Source organism: Calonectris borealis, chromosome 23 (assembly GCF_964195595.1).
Source record: "Calonectris borealis chromosome 23, bCalBor7.hap1.2, whole genome shotgun sequence".
NCBI lineage: Eukaryota > Metazoa > Chordata > Aves > Procellariiformes > Procellariidae > Calonectris > Calonectris borealis.
This window is the reverse complement of record NC_134334.1, coordinates 8,255,224-8,278,514: the sequence shown is the minus strand read 5'-3', so window position 1 is coordinate 8,278,514 and position 23,291 is coordinate 8,255,224. Positions and strand designations below refer to the sequence as shown.

Here is a 23,291-nt window from a genome sequence, read left to right as displayed (position 1 = left end):
GTTTGCGAGGTGTTTCTTAGCAAAACAAACACGTTCCCATGTACGTAAGGGAGGAAACCAGGAGAAGCAGGTTTTGAAAATAAACTTTCAAAATTTACCCCAACTTGTTTTCACTTACAGCCCTCGAGGGGAGGGCTGCAAAATGGTCTTCGTGTACCCGTGTGCTTCTGAACTTGGTGCGGTGTTGAACGGCCCTTTTTAATTGAAGGCACGCCTAACTTTTTAATAAAAACTTGGGATCACCTTGAGCACACCGAAGCCATGTCGTAGCTGCTGGCCTCCTGGGAATCAAAAGGAGTGAAAAGCTGATACCTGGCACAGAAGAACGTCTCTAATTATGACCGCAGCTACTGGCTGCGGGTGTCTGATACTTCAAAGTAGAACAGGTTAATGAAACGGATGGAAATCCCTCGCAATATGTACAGTGTCCTTCTGCTGTCGTAGTATTGAATGCAGCCTGGAAGAGAGGAAAGCTTTTCTTCAGCTCTTTTCCTGATCTGGTTTGTTTCTTCCTCATTGCCCTTTGAGTGTAGTAGCAGTGGGGCGTATTTCTGCTGTCGCAGAGCTAAAACTTTCCACGTTATCGTCGAAAAATCGCTGACTTTCCCACCACGATCAAGATGTTCTTCGAGCCCTCAAGCCCAGAGTGACTTGACCCCATTGGAAACTCTGCCTTAATTCTGGCGAGTCTGCTGCCTGGCCGCAGCTTCCTTATCACGCAGCTAATTTCTGCCCTTCTGAAACAAAAACACGAGTTTCTGGGCTTCGTTCGTGCTGTCCTTCAGGACAGACGCTGTCGCAGCACGAGTTGCTTGGAATTGCTTTCTCCAACTAAATATATTGATTTTTTTTCCCTTCTTCGGGCTCACAGGTTTAAAGGAGATGAGTAACCAGGAGCAAAGTGGTAGTAGCCTTTGACAGCCACATCCTCCAGCCTGGGGTTCTCCTCTCGGGCAGGGAGTGACAAGAAGCATTGAAGGATGAAGTCTTTCTAAAATGTTAAGCTGCAGTGTGGAAATAAAAGGCAAAGTGCATCTTTTGAAGAAGAATTATGGTAACTAGAGAAACCTAGCTGGTGTTACATATAGAAATGCTGCAAAACACGTTGAGGTCGTCCCGTTGCAGGTACGTGGGGCAGTAGTCTGCGGCTCCCAGGTGCAAACTGCGTCTGTGCAAACCTTAAACAACTTCTGTTGCAAAACACAACCTTGCAGGGAGTGCGCAGGCAGCTGGGTTTGCTGCGTTTGGAAACGGCAAGCTACGCCCTGCTCTCCAAAGGAAGCAACATCCTTGAGTATAGAGTTTAAACGTCATTACTGCCCTTCCAGAGAGCAAGCCCAGAGCTTGTTTGGCAGGCTCTGAGCTGCGGCTCCATGGAGCTCGGGTGTTTCTGGGTGCCTTTCGGTCCCTCGGTTAGTCTGTGTGAGGCAGACAGGATGCTAATTTGTTTCTTTCTTCACTTGGGTGGTTTCGAAAAATGTTTCTAATGAAATTTGTGTTATTAAATGTAAAATATTTCAAGGGCAAGAGATGAAAAATCAGCACATGAAGGTTTTTTTTTCCAAAAGCTGTGATGCCTCGTTGGGAAAGCACTGTTTGTGTGTGAAGGGCTGGTTTCCAGGAGATTAATCCATCGCTGTTTGGGTTCAATAGGATTGCTCTGCGGCGGTGATTAGATGCCTAATCTGAGTGGGTTTAGGTTTACAACACGCATCTACCCTCCCTTTGATTTCCCAGGCCCTGTCCTCCTCCGTTCTCGCGGCCTCGCTGGCTGTTTGCGTTCAACCTCTGAAAGCTTTTCGACGTCTGGATCCGTCGTCTTCTGAATCGCGCTCATCCAGCGTCGCTTGTTGTGTGCAGGGTAGCTCTTGCCCCTCGGGATGGACACCCTGCCACGACTGACCCAGCAGCGTTGCATGAATTGCGCCAGGGACGCAGAGGTAGAAAACGCATGCAAATTAGGCATGAGATCTGCTGTTCGCAAGGATCTATCCTGCAAATGCCTTCGCCAGAACCGGGCAGGAAAAGCTGAAAGACTCCCCTCTTCTTCCCGGGGGTCCGTACAGCTCTTGGAGGCTTTCTGCCTGGGAATCTGCTCTCTACAAAAAAAAAAAAAAGGCACCTGCTTGGAGAGAGCGGTTGCTTAAATGCTTCAGAAGTAAAGCCCTTAAACTCTTCAGCTGGTCAGCATGATGGGAAATGGATGTGAACTACCGTTACCAGGGTTAAAAAAAAAAAAACCAAACCCTGTGCCTCTTATTCTTGAGCACCACATCTGAAAACCATCTCGCTGCGTGGCTTTCTCCGTTCCTCCCCGCCCCTGATCGTGCCTGGCTGCAGCCTGCCCCTTGCCCCAGCCGGCACGGAGTACGTTGTCTTTAGTGATGCACCCAAGCCGGGTTCCCATTTGGAAGCATTTCCAAATGCTCCCAATATCTGCAGAGGTCTTTAAGTCACTCCGTAACTTCGTTCCTCTCTTACAGCTTGAGGGTCGGGGGCAGAGTTTGTTCGGCAATTAAAGGAAGGAGTGACTGGTCCTCACCTTGTCTGCAGGGACACTGGGATGCTGCTGCCATTGCCCCTCCGGCATCACCGTGCGTGGCATCGCAGGAATGCGGTGCCGGAGGCGGGCGGGAATCGCTTTGAACTCGCCCGCACATGGGGGTGGGGACTGGCCCAGGACTCGGGGCCGGCGGCAGCAGAGCTGGCTTGCGTCTAATGAGCTGTCACGGTGGTGCTGAGTCTTGGTAAAGATGGTTTTACAGCAGCAGGCCAAAGCAACTGGTGGTTTCTCTCTCCCGTTCCCTGCTCTCAGTGTGCCGTGATAGTTGGATGTTCAGCAAATTCTTATCTGCAGGCGAAACACGGGGGGAAAAACAGTCCCTGCTGTGGGAAATTCGCTCCTCGGAGCGATGGCTTGCCTGCTTTCGTCAGCAGGTCAGCGAGGCATGTCTCTCCGACCGTGGCGCTTCCGCAGGGAAAGGTGCTTTACCCTTTGGATGCCCTCCTGTCCTGCCTCGGACAGTTTGGCCTGACGTGGTAGGGATATGTGGGGGGGGATGCAGAGGGGAAAATGCAACAGAGGAGGCCAGGAGAGAAGCGGCTCGAAGGGAAATGGGTGTTTTAAGCCATGGTCTGGTTTTCCTCTTGCCTCAGTACAGGTCCGGGGACTTGCAGTTCTCTTTAAGGCAAGGGAAGAGCTGAGCATCTGTACATTGGTGCAGAAATGCAGTCAGGCAGGAGGAGATCCCATGCGTCCGTTCATCCTTGAGCCCATGGGTTTGTTTTAGTCCGTAGGATGCTGGATCTCTTCCCTTGAGATCTCTGACATGGAGGACCTGGGGTCCGTGTAGGCTGCAATCAGGACAGCCCTGAAAGAGGGGAGCTGGTTTTTCTTTCCCTTCCCTGTTGCGCTCCACAGCTCGCTGGCTGCCACCCCTTCGTGCTCCTGTTCAAAAGCAGACACCCAGCTGGTCAGAAGAGCTGCCAGGAGTTTTACGGGAACGCTTGCTCAAATGGGAGCTGGCGACCTTGCCGTGGTAAAACCAGCAAGCCTGCGCATCCGATAGAGCGAGAGGCTCGATGAGGAATGGTTTTGGTAATGCTTTTGTCCCTGGATGATGAGAGGGAGAAGGATTTAGTCAGGATTTTAAATCTGCCTGTATGGCATTCGTCTCTCTAGAAGCTTTCTTGTGTCTCTGTCTTAAGACAGAGCGTCCCTTCTTAAGCCACTGTCGGCGTGGATCGAGCAGAAAGGCACGAAAAATAGCTTGTTGCTTTAACCTTGTCGGATTTAGATTCTCAGAGAGAAGCTCCCTGGGCACAGATCCCCCCCAGAGATTAACGGAGGAATTTTTCCCACTATCACATTTACCGGCCTCCGGGACGGATGCAGAGAATTTTTAGCCTGGTCCCCGTTTGCGATGCACAAAGGTAGCCTCGAGCAGGGACGGGGCGGCTGGCTGTCGAGGGCTGGCTGATGCACGCCGCTTTTCAGCATCGCGGGTAGTACACGCTCATTTTAAACATGACCCCGGGCCATCTGAAAATACTGCTGACAAGCATGCTATACCAAAATTGGGGAAAACTATTTGTAGCCCTGTTGGTAAATAAGAAGTCCGTGATCTGCCAAAATAGGTTCCTAGGGTTGGGAGTCCTTATATAGGCAAATAAGTAGTTGTGTCTCGATGGTGCTGAGCATCCAGTAGCTCCCCATGAGTTTGGAAACTTGAATGTCTCATATGCCTGAGATTTGGGTGAGACTTTGAGCACCTGCTGTTGAAATTATGAGTAGAAATCTCTCTCCTGCAGTACTCCTCCTCCACCTCGGAAAGCCACCATGCGGAGAGCGATTTGCTTTTGTAATGGTCTCAAAGTGCAGGCCTGTAATGTTTCAAACCTGTAATCTTTCTTCTTCCCTAAGCAGAAGTTAGGGTTGACTTTGCAAGAGTTTTTTTTGCTATAAGGATTTTTTTCCTTTCAGGGGTCTGACTTTTTCCTGACCCTTATATCACAGCCCTGCGGAGAATTTAATTTCTTGCAGATATCTGCTCGTCCGAGTTTGGCTGACTGGAGCCAAGGTATTTGCTGTTAAGAGGCTGAGAGACCAGCCAGGGCATCTGTGAAACCTTCTATTTTATTTCCTTTTCAAGAAAGAAGGCTTAAAAGTATGCAAACGGGTGCCCCAGCCACAAATACTGTTTGTTTACATTGGTGTTGTCTCAGATATAATTAACGCATTGCACCAGAGAGGAAGCTGATAGCCTGAACCGGCTCCTGCCCGAGGCTGGTGCCGTCATCCCGGTTGCTGCCCTCGGCAAGAGGCGCAGGAGGTACCCAGGTGTGATGGAGGTTTGTCTGACCATGAGCTCCCCGCTCATTTTATGGCAAGTTATTCCTTTCCTTTCTCCTCCCGGGTCTCTCACAAAGCCTTCTCTCCTCGGCAGGTACATTCACCTTTGGGGCCAGCTCTGTTTTGGGGTCAGTGAAATAAAACCCCGCTGTCCCATGGCTGGAGAAGTCTTGTCAGCTGGGAAGGAGCTTTGAGGAGCCTTTGGAAAGGTCCTGCTCGGAGACTTCGGGCAGGCTGTGCTGACACCTATCGGCAAGAGTCCTTCCAAGGCATCCCAGCCAGCGGGCACGCATCCCGACTCGAGGTTTTCCTTCTTTAAGCTGATGCTGCTGTTATGCCTTTGCCTTAAGGACCCTGTCCACCAAGATTATGTGTGTAATACTCGAGATTGAATACGCAGTATTTGCTTTGCAGTATATACCCTAGCCAGCATGATGTGCTTTCAAAGACTCCCTAAATCCTCGTGCTGCGTAGCCTGATTTTTACATCATTCACAAAAGCATCTGCTGTAAAATCTCCTTAAATCTGGTAGGCATGCGGAATGACAAAGCACTAGCTCATGCTTGTCTGTAGTCCAAAAGGTGAATATTTATTCCTAGCATGAAATATTTAGCGAGTTTGGCATTAAGCGCTGGATTTACCGGAACGAAGGAGAAAAGCGCACTCCTTGTGTGAAGAAAGCGTAGTGCAGGAACCGATGGCTTAAAAAGGAAAATAAGGGGGAAGACAGCAAGTGAGGGAAGGGCTGGTTAAAAGGAAGATGCAAAGAGCTGGACTGAATATCCCTTCGTGTGTTGTACTGGGGCTTTCAGTGGGTAGATGTCGGGTTTTCAGCAAATAGCTGCCCTTTCCGTGCAGCAAATTTGGAGACGAGCATAGCCCCGCTCTTCCCGACACTGAGCTTTTTGCACTTACTCAAGTAGAATTTTCTGCCTGTGCCCACAGGATGCTCTTTAAAGGATGGTTGAGGTTTTTTTAGCCCCGTGGTAGCTATAATCTCACCAAATTACACGGCAGCCATTTCCTGAAACACCAGTAATTTTGGGGTTCTCCGACGTCTGAAATGCCTCTGCCGCCTCCCTCGTGCTGTGGCAAACGAAACGGGAGCGTGACTTGAGCAAAAACTGTGGAGCTCAGCAGAGCCGGGGCACGCTCCTCCGCTAACCCGCACATACCTCGGTCCCTTCCCTACAATTAGCCGGTTATTACGGCGTTGTGTAGTCTGATACGGCAATTTCCATCCCTCCGTTTGTCTCCTGGAGGGAAGACAAGTCGCAGGAGCTGATCAACCCTTTCTCTCCGAGCGTTGAGCTCTTTAATTAACATCAGAGCTGTTGTGTGTAGGATGTCAGACTGTTACTCAAATCACTTGAAAGTCTGCAGGGTATGGTATCACTTAAGGTGAGGGGGAAAAACAAGTATTAAAGCGGGGAGAGGTGGATGGCTGGCTGGCGTTTGGATTCCACCCACCTGGAGGGAAAGGCAGCTTTTGCAACAGCAGTGCCCTTTACCGCAGGGCCAAATTTGCATTTCCCAAAACCAGGTGAGATGATTGCGAAGGGGAATACGGGGTGACCTCACCGTAAGGAGTACTCGGCACCTTGGAGGGATGCTGCTGGTGAGAAATGCTCAGGATGGACCCTGATAAAACCTCTCCTGCAGCATCGAGGTGCGTGGATTGCAGCGATCCTCCTTTGCAGCTATTAAGAGAGAAGGGGGCAAAGCCCCGGGGCGTTCTGACACTCATATCTCATCACTGTTTGCTCAGCTTGCTGCGTAAGGACATTTTTGCCAAGCGTTAGCACAGAGTGACTCAGTAATCCTGTTGCACAGGGTTCAGAGGGCACTGCCTCTCCTTTTCAACAGCTTTATCGGGCTTGGAGTCGCGGCATTTCCTGGGTAAAAAAAAAAAAAAGAAAAAAAAGGACTGTGACATTGCAAAAGCTTAGAGGTGACTTATCCTCCCCGGCGGGCGTTTCTGCCTTTTGTAAAGATTGCAAGAAACCAGACCTCTGGTTCGACGCCGTGGGTTTGACTGGGCTTGTACCATGAGCCTGTGTCATTGTAGGGTGGAAATTCAACACTGAGAGCCTGGTGGAAACTTTTTCTGTGTGTAAATCATCAGGGGGGCTGCTTGTGGTTTGGTTGCAACCCCCGTAACTTGCAAAAAAACCTCTGCAGTGGTGCACAGATATCTTTCCTGCACTACCGGAGAGGTATTCTGCAGGCAGTGCATGCATGCGCCTGCGAAAGTTTTGTCTCCCTGTTGGGGAGACAAATCGGATCTTGGTTGGTTTTTCTTTAAACGCTTGCAAAGCTGAATTCCTGTCTACTTCCGAGCAAGGAATTTTTTTTTTTTAAGCTAGATTTGAGGGAACACTAAATCACATGTGGCTTTGGGAAGGGAAAATGATACTTTCCTGGCTCTTAAAAGCTTTAAGGTTTAGGCAGACCCAGTCAAAGCCGGTCTTGAAAACGTTTGTAATCCCAGTGCCGCGTTCTGAACGTCTCGGGGATGAAAGCAGGTGACTGTCAGATGCTGGATCCAAGGCAGCTGACCAGCGAGTCCTCAATGTTGGGGTTGGACTTAGGGAAGGAGCCAGTGTGCAACGTGCTGTGGAGATGTCTGCAGTTCTCATAGGAGCTCTCCTTTGGCGTCTCCCAAATCCCATGCTAATGCTGGGATTGCCGGGATGCTCGTCCTCTGCCAGTTGTGCCGTATTCCGGCCTCTGGACCGCTGCTCCCTGGCTTGCTTCATCTTCCCTTTGTGAAACCTCGCAAACTGCTGGCGAGGGAAAAACTTTCGGGCAAATCTGCAGACTGCTGTGGAAAAATCCCGGCTGGCCTGGGAAGCAGAGGGGTTTATTATTTTCCTTCTCTGGTTTCCCTTCCCATCGAAGGAGAAAGATTTGGGGATTTCACGCTGTCACACAAGTTTGGGATGGACCTTCGCAAGATGGAGAGTAGGCTAGGTAATCCCTCGGCTGGGGTAGATGATGGTGCTGGGGTGGATGAGGATTCCAGATTAGGACTTTGGCACCTTTAAGTCTCTGCCAGCCTAAAAGCCGGGCTCATAAATCCAGCCTGAGCATCAGGCTGGCTGCTGCCGGTCAGTCGGAGGCAGCGCAGCAGGTTTCACCCTCTGCCAAGCCGTTGGGGAGAGCACGAGCTCTCTGTTTCACATGCTGCTCCCCTGGAGATAAACACGGTTTAAAACAGCGACGGGACAGCCGGCTCTTCCCACCAGGAAAGGTCTGAGACAGGGCTTTTGTAAGTCGGAGGCAGAGTGCAGTAATTCCAAGCCATCCTTTTAGCATCATTTCTGCTGTGACAGCCGACAGCTGGGTCCTTTTTTTTCCCTTCTCAAACAGAATTTGCTTTTTACCACTTCTGTTTTACTCTCCCTAAGCAACACAAGCTCCTCGGGGTGAAATCCCGCAAAGCTTTTTGTTCTTCTGCAGATGGGTTATACTGAAACGCTCTGACTTTGCAGAGGTACAGACCATTTGGGAAACACCAGCACTGGTCACCAACAAATGTTGCTTTTCATACCTGACTATGCAGGTTCAGCATCTCCCTCTGGCTTTTTCTTTGGGATAATAATGCGCTCTGCTGATAATGTACCCACCAAACTAAGCGCATCCTTGTGATGGGACATAATTTGGTGAACAAACGTAATTTGTTTGCAGGGAGAGGCCGGCTTTGGCAGGCAGCCGCTGTGTTTCCAGCGTGGCTTGAGCCACGGCAGAGCAGGACCATCGCCTTGCCTGTTTTTTTGCTGGTGCAGGTAGTGGCTGTTAGCCCCAAGCCCTTCCCCGGGATGGTTTCCTATGCCTTTGGTGTGCAGATTGCGGGCAGCTTTTGAACCTGGGAGCTTGGCTTTCTTTGCACATTGAAATCTACTGGCTGCTGGACGAGCTGACTTTAATTTCTCAGCTTTGAAATTGGAAACGCGGCTGTGGGCCTGTTTCTGTTTATCCTGGCATTTTGTGTAAATCGAATGGGCTGGCGAATGACGGTGATCAGCTCACTGGAGGGAGAATAGCGTCGTTTCTTGCTGGAGCTAAGGTGGCTTGAGAAATCCATCAGATCCAGCAATAACGGCCCCTGGTTGTTATTAGTAGCTCTCGTCTCATCTATCTCCAGAAACCTGCTGTAATAAAATTCCCCAAAATTTATCCCCTTGACGCAACCCCAGAACTCTTTCCATATTTTAACCTTCCCCCCAAGATGGTGCAAACCCTTGGCTCCGCTCCAGCGCATCTCTTTTACAACATTTCCCCAAACGATATCGATCTGAACCAATCCTTTCATCTGGGTAATCCCATCAAATCAGGCACCATGTGATTTTTTCCCCCCCCCCCTCCTTCATTTTTACTTTAAGCTGCACTTGGTATTCATTCTTGGAGTCGCTTGGGGCTGCGCCTACCATAGGTAAAAGGCTGGTCTGGAAATTCGTGTTACGCGTGCCCTTACAGCCAGGCTTTTCTTTTGTGGTCGTTCAGCTCTGCGTGTGCTGCTCTGGTTGCATTAGAGGACTGAATAAATGGGCTTTAAAAACTGCTTATAAGGACAGATCCTAAACAGATAGCATCCCGAGCTTGTGTCAGAAGCGATCAGCGGCTGGCATTTCTCTTCCAAACATCCGTGGAAGCCGGAGATCTTTGTTTGTTTGTTTTTTTGAAAAGTATGTATCTGCTTTGCAAGCCAGGAAAATCCATCAACTGGAAAAAAAATAGCTCGGACCAGCTTTTAGCTACTCATCCCGACTGAATAAACAGCGTCAGCTGTAAAGAGGTGTTGCCTTCTATGTTTAGGAGTAGTTAGTTGTGCTACACCCTCTGCATGCTTGAATTTTTATCCCCAAGGAAAGATAATCTGATATCGGGCTGGACGGTGTTATCAGGGTGTGGAGCTTGGAAACCCAGCCAGGAAGAGTCCTCTCTGCGCTCTGACCGAGGGAGCAGTTGAAACCGGTGCAATTACCTAACGATGGTCTTCTGCAGGCACTTGTCCGCGGCGAGGAACAGAAGCCGTTTCATTTGCAAGCATAATCCCGGAGAGGAGGAAGCCCTCCCGTGTCAAGTATGTTCCTGCAAGCCTTTGAAACGCCGCTCGGCACGGCACATCCTCCAAAGAGCTCGGACTTTGAGCAGGTTGTTACGGGGCCCCACGTAATTGAGCCGTGTCCCTTTGATGTCCCTGCGCTCCTCCGCATACTTGAGACCTGAAGTCACAAAGGCTGCCGGTCGCCTTCCCCCTTCGCCTGGGCAGGGCAGGCGTTGCTCTGCCTCCCTCGAGATGCTCCTGCCCTTCCCGGGGACGGTGGCAGCAGCACCCAGCAGCTCTCCCCTGCTTTAGAGATAAGCGGTATTAATTCTTCGTGTTTCAGCCGCCCCTTGTCCGCGTGTTTCTACTCGAACACAAGATCGCTGAAGCCCTCTCCGGTACGACAAGCTTGGGGTGCATCTCTTTTGCAGAGAGCATCTGTAGATATCCTGACTGTCTGGTTGGAAGAGGCTTTGAGAGGCCAACTCTTGACTTGTAAAAGTAAGATTTTTCCTGCATTGCAGAATGAAACTCCGCTCATTTACACCCGCACAACATTCAATAACAGGCAAAGCTTTCTGAAAAACCAGGGCTAGCCTCTGCCTTGGGCTCTTTACACGTTGTTGACTCATTTGGGAACTGTCTCGGTGTCTGAGGCTGGGGTTGACCTTCAGTTTACAGCAGTAGGACGGTGGCTTTTCTCACTCCGCAGCATCCCAGACCTTTCTGAGCAAAGTACCAATCTGTTTCTCCATCCTGGGATGACTCTAGCTAACCCTTTTTGTTTAAAAATAACCTAATTTAAACCCAGCACCTTTCGCCCCATGCTGCCCTGTGGCGTCCTTGATGGAGAAGCCCAGCCAGCCGATTCTCTACAAGTCAGGTAGAAATGTTTCGAGCAATCTGGTTTGCGATGCCAAGCAACTTTATGCTCTGCCGGGGAAATATTTAGGCTGGAAACCTGCTGGTATGGATCAATGAATTGCACAGAGCCACAGAACGAGCCAGGAAAACCGGAATTCGGGAACAAAGAGTAACCAAACATGACCCTCTTCTGGCACTCTCGTCTTCAAGGAGACCTTGGCCATGTTATATATGTGCCCCAGCACAAGAATTGTTTCCTGCACAACTTTATTCCCTTTTTCCCCCACAGCCGTATACCTGAGAGCGGCAGCAAGACGTGCTTTGTCCCTGGAGAAAGGCTCAGGGACCCTGCAGCCATCTCCTCTGCGTCTGGCCGGGGGTTGCTTTTTGGCTGGGCTCTTACCACCCACCACCTGGAACCCATCGCAATCGAATTGCTTTTCTCAGCTGCAGCATCTTAAAATAGCTGCTCTGGTTTCTTTTAAAAATAGTCGCCATTCTGCATGTCATTACCTGCTAAAAATGTTTCTCAAAGTCCTATTAGGACATGGGAGGAGAGAGAGGTCGGTTTGGTCTATCAGCCTTTTTGAGGAGGGTGACGGTGCTTCTGCGGCCGCGTGCGCAGCCTTGCCCTTGAGCTGCCCCCGGTTCCCGCAGCCGAGCATGTGCATCCGTGTTTTTTGGGTGATGTATTTATGATTATTTTGAAAGTGTGACTGCAGAGGTGGAGGAATCTGCCTGGTGCTGGTGATGGCCGTGGGAAGGAGGATGCTTGGATGCAGCTTTAGCTTTTCCTGGGAAGCAATTCAGCACCTAATACAGCAGCAGGGTAGTGACACAGCACCTCTGGCTGCTGGAGCAGGCAGGGTTTGTATTTTTGCAGTTGAGAGGTGAGCTCGGTGCTTTGCTACGCTGCAGGAAAAACTTCGGGATCTACGGCATTTTCTGAGCGCAGCAAATCGCAATGGCACCGAGCTCAAGAGGTCGCATCGTCTTGCTCGTGCAGGTCCTGCTCGGGAGGTCCCTGGCCCAAGCAGAGCCTTTTGAACCTTGAAGAAGGCAAGCAAAAAAATCTCTTAATAATTTTTAGAGGAGCACTTCATTCTGCGGACGTGAGGAGTGACTGTTAATTCACGCAGCAAAGCGGTTAGGGTTTAATCGTGCCGCTTTGCAAAAAATGGGGTCCGGTGCATGAGTACCCGAGCGATCTGCCATGAGCGACTCCGGATGCGTTGGAATCGGTATTCGTTCTCCCTCCTTCCTTGGGGAGAAGTTACTAGGTATTTGGAGGTAATTATTGCTTTTATTCAGTGCTAAAGCAATAATTTCAAGGGATACATTAGAAAGCTAGCAATTTCCTGCCAGTGAGTGACAGATGTTTTGCCACACATGAGATGCGCTTTCAGGCTCCTACTAATTACGATGACACAAATTGGCAGTAGTTTTTCTTCCCAGGCTCCCAACTCTAATCTTGCCTTCTTTTCTGCTATTTTTTTTTTTTTTTAAAGGTGGAGCCTCCGTGTTGTCGCACTTCAGTAAAACTGACGCAGAGTTCTGTGGCTGTGTTCAAGCGTGGTTTCCTAACCTTCCCCTTCTCTATCCCTGCCCAGGTTCGTACCCCTCGCCCAAGGCTGGGGCCACGCTGGTGGTCTACAAGGACTTGCTTGTGCTTTTTGGTGGGTGGACACGGCCGAGCCCTTACCCTCTGCACCAGCCAGAGAGGTTCTTCGATGAAATCCATACATACTCGCCCTCCAAAAACTGGTAAGAGCACATCTGGATTCGAAGCCCGGGCTTTGATCCTGTAAAAATGTGGCTGTAATGCAGCTGGAGGAATGCCGGAGGGTGTCTCTCCGAGCCCGCCTGGGACTGGCTTGTAGGAAAGCTTGGTTTCCTAGGTGCGTCTGCGATGCTCTTACTGAGAGAAAAAAGAAAAGAAAAGAAAAAAAAAAAAAAGAAAAAACGAAAAACACAAGCGCAGAGCAGAGACCTGGGCACGCTGCTGTCTGGCACCTCTCAGGTGGTGGTTGCTTCCGTATGGCTCTCGACTCGTACCTAAAATATGCCAGACTCCCCAAGCGTTCCCATCCAGCCGGGTGGGAAATCTGGATGTGAATGTTTTAAACACATAATCGATTTGGCTGCAAGACAGTGAGGTCTTTGAGGAAAGCAGGAGATAAAGCCGTAACTCCTGGAGGTCTTGCCTTTAGCGACGGTCCAAAACTGAAAGCTCCTGTGGCCCTCCAAGGGAGACGTGATAAAGCAGATAATCTGCACCATTTTAGTAAGCTCTCTGCCTTTACAGCTCCTGGACTCTTAATAAAGCATCCAGCAGTGACCGCGGAGATGGCAGGAATTTTCCTTTTCCCTTTAAACACCGTTCGGCTGGTTTTAGACCAGGCTTTCTCACTGATGCTTGTGTGTGAGAAAGGAGCGAATGTTGTATCAAAGCGGCGATGGTTCCTGCTCCTCTTTCATTGAGAACTTTTCATCATCAAAAGTGTCAATTATCCAATGCACTTTTGGGCAGTGTCGTTAGAAAGCTGTAATTAAACCGTGTTGGAAATAATTCAGGGCGAACTTAATTGAAAGGGGCGATATTTCCAACTTGGCCTTGTGACTTTGTCATGCTTTAAAAATGTTTAGCGCATTAGTATTTCTAATTAGTTTCGTTACTATTTGGATCTTCGGAGGTTTTCCCTGAGGTTTTCCTCTGTAACGTGTTCTTGAGGAGTTTGCCGGCCCCTGGGATTTTTCATTTTGCCATTCACCCAGCGCTTTCCTACCTGATGGTGAATGTCTTCCTCCCTCTTCCCCCAGGTGGAACTGCATCGTGACCACCCACGGCCCCCCTCCCATGGCAGGACACTCCTCCTGTGTCATCGAAGACAAAATGATCGTTTTCGGGGGTTCGCTAGGATCTCGGCAAATGTAAGTGGGGTGAGGGTGTTTGACAAGCGCTCCTGCAAGCGAGGAGCGTGCTGTGGTGGTCCCAGAGTAGCTCATAGCGTTTTGGAAGGAAATCACAGGGTTTTGGGGTCTGCCTGCTGCCTTAGCTCACCCTTCGCCTCTCGCCGCGAATCTCCTCGAGGCTCCAGCCCGCGAAAAACCCAATTCTGCCCTAAAACTCTGCCCTGAACCCGCGTTTCAAATGCCCCGAGTGTCTGCTTGTACCAGCGGTATCGCCAACACTTGTTGTCTCATCCTTGCAGGAGCAACGACGTCTGGGTGCTGGATCTCGAGCAGTGGGCTTGGTCCAAGCCCAACATCTCTGGCCCCAGCCCTCACCCGCGAGGTGGCCAGTCTCAGGTGAGCTCTCCTTCACTAGCTCAGCACCAGCACACGCTGCCGAATATCAACCAGACACGCCTTAATTTCCAGCTTCCAGGCAGCTCTCTGCAGGTCGCCTGAAAGCTAGCTCCCAATTTCCAAGTTATCTTTGCAGCCTTTGCCCGACGGGCCCTTGTTTTCCCTAGCCATCTGTTCCGCGAGGGTGCGCTTCTAATCTCCCTGACACCCAGGCAGGTACCGCGCCGTCTCTTGCACATGACTCAGAGCTCTAATGAGCATTTCTAGAAAACAAATTGCTGTTTTCACCCAGCGATCATCCCCCTGGCATTTAAGATCAATGAAATGTTATCACAAGTTGGTTTGGCTTGGGGCCCTTTTGATTGCTCCGCTCTCCTGATTCTCGGTTCGAGCGACTCTGGCTTCTACCTGCTCAAAGCACAGCTCTGGCAGCGCCTGTTTTAGTGCCCGCCCGGGGCAGGGAGCTCGTGGGAGTCGCCTGGCTCGATGCGGGTGTCTCCGTCGCAGCTGGCATCCCTGCCTTCCCCTGACGGTCCCCAGGAGGATGGTCAGTGGTTCCCAGCGTGTGGGTCATCTCAGCCCAGCAGGGCACCCAGAAGAGATCGGATGGGTCGTGCCTCAAGTGCCTTTCTCTCCGTCCATGGAAAAGGAGACTAAGGGACTAGCTCAGCCACCACCAGCATCTAACAAATACTGCTGCGAGCACGTGGCCTCCTCAGTGGTCCTTTTACCTTCTCCCCTTTAGTGAAGAGGGGTCTCGAGTCCCCTGGCTCAGCTCCAGGAAGGGAAATGGCTCTCCTCTGTAAGAGGTGCTGGTTTGTGAGCTGTTCGAGACGACGCAGTGGGGTCAGCCCTGCATCCCGCTTTGCCTCGGGCCCAGCAAAACCGGCTCTCCATCCCAGCTCCACTCCTCATCCCGGGGCGGACAAAATTCGGCAGCGTCTGCACGGCTGAGAAGCCATAACCTGGCTCTGCCCGCACTTGGAGGCCTTGCCGAAAGCGCTGGGGACCGCTTCGCGTCCTTCCTGGTCTGAAACGCTGTTCTTTGTCCCCTCCAGATCGTGATAGACAACGAAACCATTTTAATCCTCGGTGGCTGTGGTGGTCCCAATGCAGTAAGTATCCTGGGGGGAGCATGGGCATGAACTGCACGCCTCTTGCTGTAACTGAGCCCTGAGCGCTGGACTGGGGAGAGAGGGGACTCTGCACGTTACCCGGGTGGCATTTTATCCTGCAAGTCTGGGCACCCACGTGGTAAATTTTCCAGAGAAGCTGTCTAGCTATTGCTAGAGCTGCATTAATTAAGAAAAAAGCACCCCAGGCACTATCTGAGCAGGTTAATTGAGCCTGGGAAGAATTAGCCCTGATTTTATACTGGGGTAGAAGATGGAGATGAAGGGATTTGTCCGTGGCCATAGCAGGGTGTAGTCACTCCTTGGCGGTCAGATCCTGATCTGGGTCACCATTCCTCTGTCTGCAGCAGCAAAGCACCACTCCTCCCTCTGATGGGGTGATCTCAGCAGCAAACCAGGCTCCTAAATCTCAAACCGGGCTCCTAAATCTGTCACGCTTTTCTTCACAGTTGTTTAAAGATGCCTGGTTACTGCACATGCACGTGAACCCCTGGACGTGGCAGCCGCTCAAGGTGGAGAACGAAGACCACGGAGCCCCAGAGCTGTGGTGCCATCCTGCCTGCAGGGTACGGACACAGTGGGGTCTCTGCTCTCTCATATACATCCCTTGATCTTTATTGCCTGCCCAGAATGCTCCATACCCACCTATTTTTTCCCCAATAACAGCGCAAAAGGTCATCCTGCTGTCTGTAACCTGTTCTCTCCCCTTCTCCTCTTTCAGGTGGGACAGTGCGTCGTGGTCTTTAGCCAAGCTCCCAGCGGGAGAGCCCCGCTGAGTCCCAGCTTGAACTCTCGCCCCTCTCCCATCAGCGCCACGCCGCCCGCCCTGGTCCCCGAAACACGGGAATACCGCTCTCAATCTCCCGTCAGGAACACGGACGAGGCTCCCTGCGTCAACGGCCGCTGGGGCACCCTGCGACCCAGAGCGCAGAGGCAAACCCCCTCGGGATCCCGGGAAGGCAGCCTCTCCCCAGCCAGAGGGGACAGTTCCCCTGTCCTCAACGGTGGGAGTTTATCGCCCGGAGCCACGGCGGCCGGCGGTGCATCCTTGGACAGCCCCGTGCAGGTCGTATCGCCCAGCACCCCTTCCGCGGCTGAAGGATACGACCTAAAAGTGGGGCTCGCCCTGGCGCCGCGACGTGGATCGCTGCCGGAGCAGAAAGACCTCCGTTTGGGATCCGTCGATCTGAGCTGGGAACAGAAACCGGCTTCCATCATCTGCCAGATGGACGGTGTGGAGGGCAGGACGGTCGGCGCGAGCGTCAGGAACCCCCCCGAGCAGACCAACGGCATCCATACGCCGCCCCACGTCGCCAGCTCCCTCCCGGGGGCCGTCTCCCCCGGCGCGCTCCGGAGGAGCTTGGAGGCCGTCAAAGCCCTCTCTTCCAAAGGCTCCTCGGCTTCCGCGGCGTTGAGCCCTCCCCTGGCTTCTTCCCCGGGGTCCCCGGGTGCCGAGACGGGCTCGGCAGCGCGTCCGGGCTCTACCCAAGGCGACGGCCATTCCTTACCTCCCATCGCCCGCCGCCTGGGCCACCACCCTCCCCAATCCCTCAACGTGGGGAAGCCTTTATACCAGAGCATGAACTGCAAACCCATGCAGATGTACGTGCTGGACATTAAAGACACCAAGGAAAAAGGACGAGTCAAATGGAAAGTGTTCAACAGCAGTTCGGTGGTGGGGCCACCCGAAACCAGTTTACACACGGTGGTGCAAGGCAGAGGGGAGTTAATCATATTCGGTGGCCTCATGGACAAGAAACAAAACGTGAAATACTATCCCAAAACAAATGCCTTGTACTTTGTGCGAGCAAAAAGATAATGTGGCCCGAACCCTTCACCGCCATCACCTTCTCCCCTCCCTCCCCGCGGCTCTTCCCTCTCCTTTCCGAGCCCTTACTCTGTCGCACAGGTGTTCAAACTGTGAATTAGGGAGCAAGAAACCAATAAAGTCCAAGCAAAACCTCCAGCGCTGCCCCGCCGGTTCCCAGTAAGACCCCAGTAAAGCCAATTGTGTTTACAGGCTGCGATCCGAGCCAAGGATTTGGGGTGAGCAGGCAGGGAGATCTGCCATCCAGTATCCTCCTGAGGTTGGTTTTATTTTCCAGGGCTTTGAGAGGCTTCGTCTCTCTCCGAACCTCCTCGCGGGATGTGATTAAAAGCGGTTTTATACGAACAACCCAAATACCGGCAGGCAGGAGGCTGTTAGCTTGCGCGCACTGATTGTTTCCATGCTTGAATCCGTAAGGAAAACAACAGCAATACCCCACCAGGAATCTTCCAGCGCTGCAGACCTTTGCTCGAGACAAACGCGATGCCTTTTTTTTTGCCTCTCACCCCTTTGGCCTGCCGCTCTCGTTCCTGTCCTCCGTACAGGACCGAAAGAAGGAAGAAAGGACAGGGTTTTTGCATCGAAATGCCAAAAATATTAAGAATTAGCCGGGCATTAGCATCCTCCCCTCCCTGCCCTGTGCTGCATTGAGCTGGATCAGGCTTTGGGATCAGCCCTGATCCCTTCTGATCCGCAAAAAAACACACCATTTACTCTGAAAATCCCCAAAATTTCCCCAAAGCTGAGAAACTTGGCTGCCAATTCCCTTCTAGACGTGGAAGGTTTCATTTCACTCAACAGCTCAAACCCGTTCAAGGCTGAACCAGCACCTTGTAGCCTGGGAACAGGGTTTTTTTTCCAGCCAAAAGGATGAATATTGGTAAATTTGAGGGCGTGAGCAGCCCCCATGGCAGTGACTGCACCTCATCTTTGCATGTGCCTCCTTCCCCAAAGATTAAAACAAATTAAAATCCCAAGGGATTGAACCTGTGTGTCCTTCTGGGACAACCTCCCTCCTTCCCTTTCCCCTCGAGATGATGGGGGGGGGGTGGGGAAAATGGGTAGATTTTGTCAGGTTTTGGTCAACAACCTCCAGCACCTGAAAAGTAGGGAATCCTCCCCAAACCGGCAGCGCCATGACGTGGCCCCTTTTCCCCTCTTTTTTTTTTTTTCCCCCCCTCCATCCCCACTGAGCTTTTTGCCGGTCGGAGCCTTAAATCGCATCCCAGCCGCATGGGGATGGGGAGGGTTTTGCTTCGTCTGCGGCGTTTCCACCTCTGTAAATAAATCCCTCGTGAAATCCAGCCTCTCCCACTCCAATCCCAAACGTATTTGATTTGTCCTAAGGAATGGCAAAACGCAATTTTTACCCCCAAAACCTCAGGAGCACCTAGGGTGATCTATGAAATATTTCTTCTCCACTTCAAGCTTCGCTGCGGGGAAGGCGGTGGGGGCTTCGGCATCGATTCCCTCCTCCCCTTTGCATGTCTCTTGTCATCCCCCCCAAAAAAAAGAGTCAAAAAAGGGATGGATGGCGGGTCGGCCTTGGGTTGACGTCCTTCTCCCTGCACGGAGCATCGAGGGCCGTTTTCCCAATATTTACGTAGTCTCCATCCTCAACTGGTCCCAAAATCCCTGTAACCGGCCCCAAACCCAGCGAGCGGCCGGGGCTTTCCCTCCTCCGTCCCCTCCGTCGCGGAAAGGCATGTTCTGCGCCGTTAACGATAAATTCATCCCAAATTTTTGACACACGCCCGCCCCGTGAGCCGCTGGTGCTGTGAGCGAGGTGTCCCCCCCCCACCGTGACTCAGGTGTCCCCCCACATCGTCGTCCCAGGCTCGGCCGAGCGTAGGAATGAAAAGCGATTTTCGGTGATATTTAAAATCTTGTGTACATTTTTTTTTTTTTTTGGGGGGGGGGGAGTATTAATGGGTTCCCCCCCCCACCATCCAGATGAATTTTTAGCGGTTTAACAAATAAAAAGGAAAAGAAACGGATGGTTGGTCCTTTGGGGGAGGGGGTCGGGGGGGGGAAATGACGGGGAGGGAAACCCCGGCTGCGCTCCCTGACGAGTTTGGGGGCGAAAGGGGGGATTTGGGGTCTTACTGGGTAAAAAAAGGGCAGTATTAGAGCAATAGATAGAGGCGGAAAAAAGGGGGGCACGAGGTTGGGGGGATGAACGGAGGGGTTCAAAAAAGGGGAGTGGGGGGAGTGCTGGAGATCGGGGACCCCAAAGCCTGCCGGGACTGGGGCTGGGGATGGGGACCCCAAAATGTGGCAGCAGTGGGAATTGGGGACCCCAAATCCTGCCGGGGCTGGTAACCAGCGATGGGGACCCCAAAGTGTGGCAAAGTGAAAAGCAGGGAATCTCCCATACCCTATAGGGTTGGGGTCTGCTATAGCCTATAGGGCTGCCCCCCGTAAGCTATAGGGTTGGCGTCTCCTACAGCTTATAGGGCTGCCACCCCCATAATTTATAGGACTGGGGTCTCCCATCGCCTATAAGGCTGGGAACCCCCATAATGTGTAGGGTCCGGGTCTCCTGTAGCCTATAGGGCCGCCCCCCCATAAGCTATAGGGTCGGGGTCTGCGCCACTCCACGTGTCCCCCCATCCCCACCTCCCGCGCATGCGCGGCGCCAAGGGGGCGGGGCGGATGCGAGGCCACGCCCCCCGCTGACATCATTCCGAGGCGGAAGCGGCCGCAGGTGAGGCGGAGGGGCCGCGCCTTAAAGGGACCGCGGGGGGAAAGGGGGGACCGCATGGGGGGGGGGTCGTGGCACCCCCCTGCAGGGTTTGGGGTGCAGGGACCCCATGGGAGGGTTTCAAGGACCCCGGGGGTGCAAGGGCCCCACGGGGGGGGGGAGGAGTCAGGGACCCCATGGGAGGATGCTGGGACAGCGTGGGGGGGCGCAGGGACCCCGGGGGGACAGAGACCCCGTGGAGGGGGGGTCAAGGACCCCATGGGGGGGCTCAGGGACCCCGGGGTGGGGCAGGGACCACTTAAGGAGGGTCAAGGACCCGGGGGGGCTCAGGGACCCCATGGGAGGATGCTGGGACCCTAGGGGGGGCGCAGGGACCCCGGGGGGGCAGAGACCCCATGAGGGGGGCTCAGGGACCCCATGGGAACGAGCTGGGACCCCGGGGGAGGTGCAGGAACCCCGGGGGCGGGACAGGGACCCCATAAGGAGGATCAAGGACCCGGGGGGGCTCAGGGACACCATGGGAGGGTGTAGGAACCCCTAGGGGGGGGCGCAGGGACCCCGAGGGGGGGCTCAGGGACCCCAGAGGGGGCTCAAGAGCCCCATGGGAGTGTGCTGGGACCCTGGGGGGTGCTGGGACCCCGGGGTGGGGGGGTCAGAAGGGGACACCCTTGCTCCCCCAAGCTGTGGGGTGCAGTGACCCCATGGGGAAAGGGCGGGGGGGGGGGGGCGTCTTCCCTGCACCCCCAGGTTTCGGGGGGCGCATGGCGGCGCAGGGGGGCTCGGTGCTGGAGCCGGGCTGGCTCCTCTCCCCCGCCGGCCGCCCCTACCTGGACTCCATCCTCCAGAAGAACCAGCGGAGAGTGTTCGGTGAGCCCCACATCCCCCCCCCAGACCCCCCAAAATGGGGTGTCAGACCCCCCAGAAATCCTCCCATACCCCCCCCCCCGCAGGTCTGCTGGAGCGCCCAGCGCTGCCCCCCGCCTTGGCCGCCCCCACCGTCCCCTACAAACTCTTCCTCTCCGGCAAGAGCGGCGTCGGCAAGACGGCCTTGGTGGCCACGCTGGCGGGGACCCCCGTGCCCCCCGTCCACCACGAGACCCTGGGTACGTCACGGGGGTGGGGGGGACGCAGAGGGCACCCCCGATGTCCCCTGGGGGTGACCATGTGTGTGTGTCCCCCAGGCATAGAGGCCACCACCGTCTACTGGCCGGCCAAGCTGCGGGCCAGCGGCCGCCCCGTCATCTTCCAGCTTCATTTTTGGGATTGCGGGGACGGAGCCCTGAAAAAATTTGAGCATCTCCTGCCCGTGAGTCGCTGGGGGACAAATTTGGGGGGGGTGGGGACACAGGACCCCCCCCATGACGGTGGCTGTCCCACCGTGTCCCCCCTCCCCTAGGCTTGTAAGGAGGAGGCGGACGCCATCCTCTTCCTCTTCTCCTTCACCGACCGCTCGTCCTTCGAGGAGCTGCCGGCCCAGATGAGCCGGGTGGTCGGCCCTGACGAAGAAAACCTCGTTAGGGTGGTCGTCGGCACTAAGTATCCTTCTCAGGGGGACTCTGGGGGGGTCCGCATTCCCCCATAAGCAGGTTTGCACCCCCGTATTTCGCATCGCTTGGCATCTCAGTAGGCTGAGAACATGCACACTTCATTACACCGATGGATTTGCAGTGCCCACTTATTTTTAGGGAGTTTTGCCCCTCCCCAGGGGGGCATTTTTCAGGGTGTTGGTGTCACCGTTGACCGTGTGTGCCCCCACAAGCGATTTTGCACCCAGCACTCAATACCTTGGTAAAATGAGAACGTGCACACTTCGTTACACGGATGGAATCACAGCAGCCACCTATTTTTATAGGGTTTTGTCCGCCGGGAGGGATTTTTCGGGGTGTTGGTGTCTCCCTTGACCATGTGTGTCCCCCCCCAAGCAGGTTTGCACCCCCATATTTCGCACTACTCAGTACCTTGGTAGGCTGAGAACGTTCACACTTCGTTACGCCGATGGATTGGCAACTCCCACTTATTTTTATGGGGTTTTGGGGGGATTTTTCAGGATGTTGGTGTCTCCCTTGACTGTGTGTCCCCCCCCCAACCCAGATTCGACCTGTCCCCGCAGGCGGATGTGACAGAGGGGGACGTGACGGCCTTCAAGGGGACCTGGGGGCTGCCGGTGCTGCGGGCGGGCAGCGGGCCGGGGGCCGGGGGGGGCCGCGGGGGGCTGGCCCGGGTCGCCCCCCTCCTCGACGCCCTGGTCGAGAGGCTCTGGCGGCGGGACCAAATCGCCGCCGGTGTCGCCCCGGAGGACGAGGGGTCCCCCCCTGCCTGAACCCCCTCTTGCGGGGCAGGTTTGGGGGGGGGGCCCTCACCGTGGCCTCTGGCCTCCCCCCGCCATTAAACAGTGCGTCCAGACCCGTGATGGGGGTTTGGGGGGGGGGGGGGGGGAGGCGGGAAGGTGCTTTTTGACCAAAATCCACGTTTCTGCACCAAAAAGATGCCTGGGTGCCCTGGCTCATGCGATCGGGGGTGCTGGGGTGGGGGGTGCTGGGGATGCTGGAGGGTTTGGGGTGCTGGAGATGGGGATGCTGGGGGATTTGGGGTGCTGGGGGGTGCTGGGGGATTTGGGGTGCTGGGGGGTGATGGGGATTTTGGGTGCTACGGGATTTGGGGTGCTGCGGGGTGATGCAGATGGGGGTACTAGGGGATTTGGGGTGCTGGGGGGTGCTGGGGGATTTGGGGTGCTGCAGATGCTGGGGGATTTGGGGTGCTTTGGGGTGATGGCAATGGGGGTGCTATGGATGATGCAGGATTTGGGGTGTTGCGGGATCATGGGGATAGGGGTGCTGGGGGCATTTGGGGTGATGGGGATGGGGGTGCTATGGGTGCTGGGGGATTTGGGGTGCTGTGGGATCATGGGGTGCTGGGGGGTGCTGAGGATTTGGGGTGCCGCGGGGTGATGGGGGCGCTGCGGGATTTGGGGTGCTATGAGTGATGCAGGATTTGGGGTGCTGGCGGGTGCTGGGGCCCGATCCAGCCCCCCCCCCCCGAACCGACCCCCCCCCTCCCCAGCGTGGCAGAAAACCGGCATTCTTTTTAGGCCGGAAAAAGCCGATTTCTGGTCCGGCCTCTTTCCGGCCCAGAGGAAGCGGGAAAGGGGGGCCCGGGCAGCGCACCCCCAAACCAGCCCCCCCCCCCCGCTGTCCGGGGGAGGCTCGGGGGGACGGACAGACGGACAGCCCGCACCCCGAGTGACCCCCCCGCACCTAACCGGTGGGCGGGGGGAGGAGCCGGTAGTAGCCGCCTGGCCCCGCCCCCTTGCCGCCATTGGCTGCCGCCCTCCCCGCTCCCTTCCCACGCCGCTTCATGAATGAAAGGGGAGGGGGCTGGCGGGGGGGGGCTTTAACCCCTTCGGGGCCGGAGCTGGGGGGGGGGGACACGGTGCTGCGGGCCGGATCCGCACCCAGCACCACGGGCCGGATCCGGACCCACGCGCACCCCCCCCCCCCAACCCCAAAACCCCCGCCACGGGTGTGCTCCCCCTTGGGGGGGTCCCAGACACA

The 23,291-nt window shown here is 54.3% G+C and overlaps 2 protein-coding genes across 2 annotated transcripts in view; both read left to right on the top strand.

Annotated features, from left to right (window-relative positions):
- FBXO42 (F-box protein 42) overlaps window positions 1-17,174 on the top strand; it is a 48,133-nt gene extending 30,959 nt beyond the window's left edge. The window contains exons 5-10 of the mRNA XM_075172556.1: window positions 12,377-12,530; window positions 13,587-13,697; window positions 13,979-14,075; window positions 15,134-15,190; window positions 15,658-15,774; window positions 15,930-17,174. Of these exons, the coding sequence (XP_075028657.1) occupies window positions 12,377-12,530; window positions 13,587-13,697; window positions 13,979-14,075; window positions 15,134-15,190; window positions 15,658-15,774; window positions 15,930-17,027 (1,634 nt within the window). The 3' untranslated portion in view covers window positions 17,028-17,174. The remainder of the gene's footprint in view (window positions 1-12,376; window positions 12,531-13,586; window positions 13,698-13,978; window positions 14,076-15,133; window positions 15,191-15,657; window positions 15,775-15,929) is intronic.
- Window positions 17,175-19,721: 2,547 nt separating this feature from the next.
- CPLANE2 (ciliogenesis and planar polarity effector complex subunit 2) lies at window positions 19,722-22,224 on the top strand. Its single transcript, XM_075172554.1, has 6 exons — window positions 19,722-19,743; window positions 20,488-20,607; window positions 20,691-20,843; window positions 20,922-21,046; window positions 21,137-21,276; window positions 21,832-22,224. Exons 2-6 carry the CDS (start codon window positions 20,502-20,504, stop codon window positions 22,058-22,060), a joined length of 753 nt encoding a protein of 250 aa, XP_075028655.1. The 5' UTR covers window positions 19,722-19,743; window positions 20,488-20,501; the 3' UTR covers window positions 22,061-22,224.
- Window positions 22,225-23,291: the final 1,067 nt, after the last annotated feature.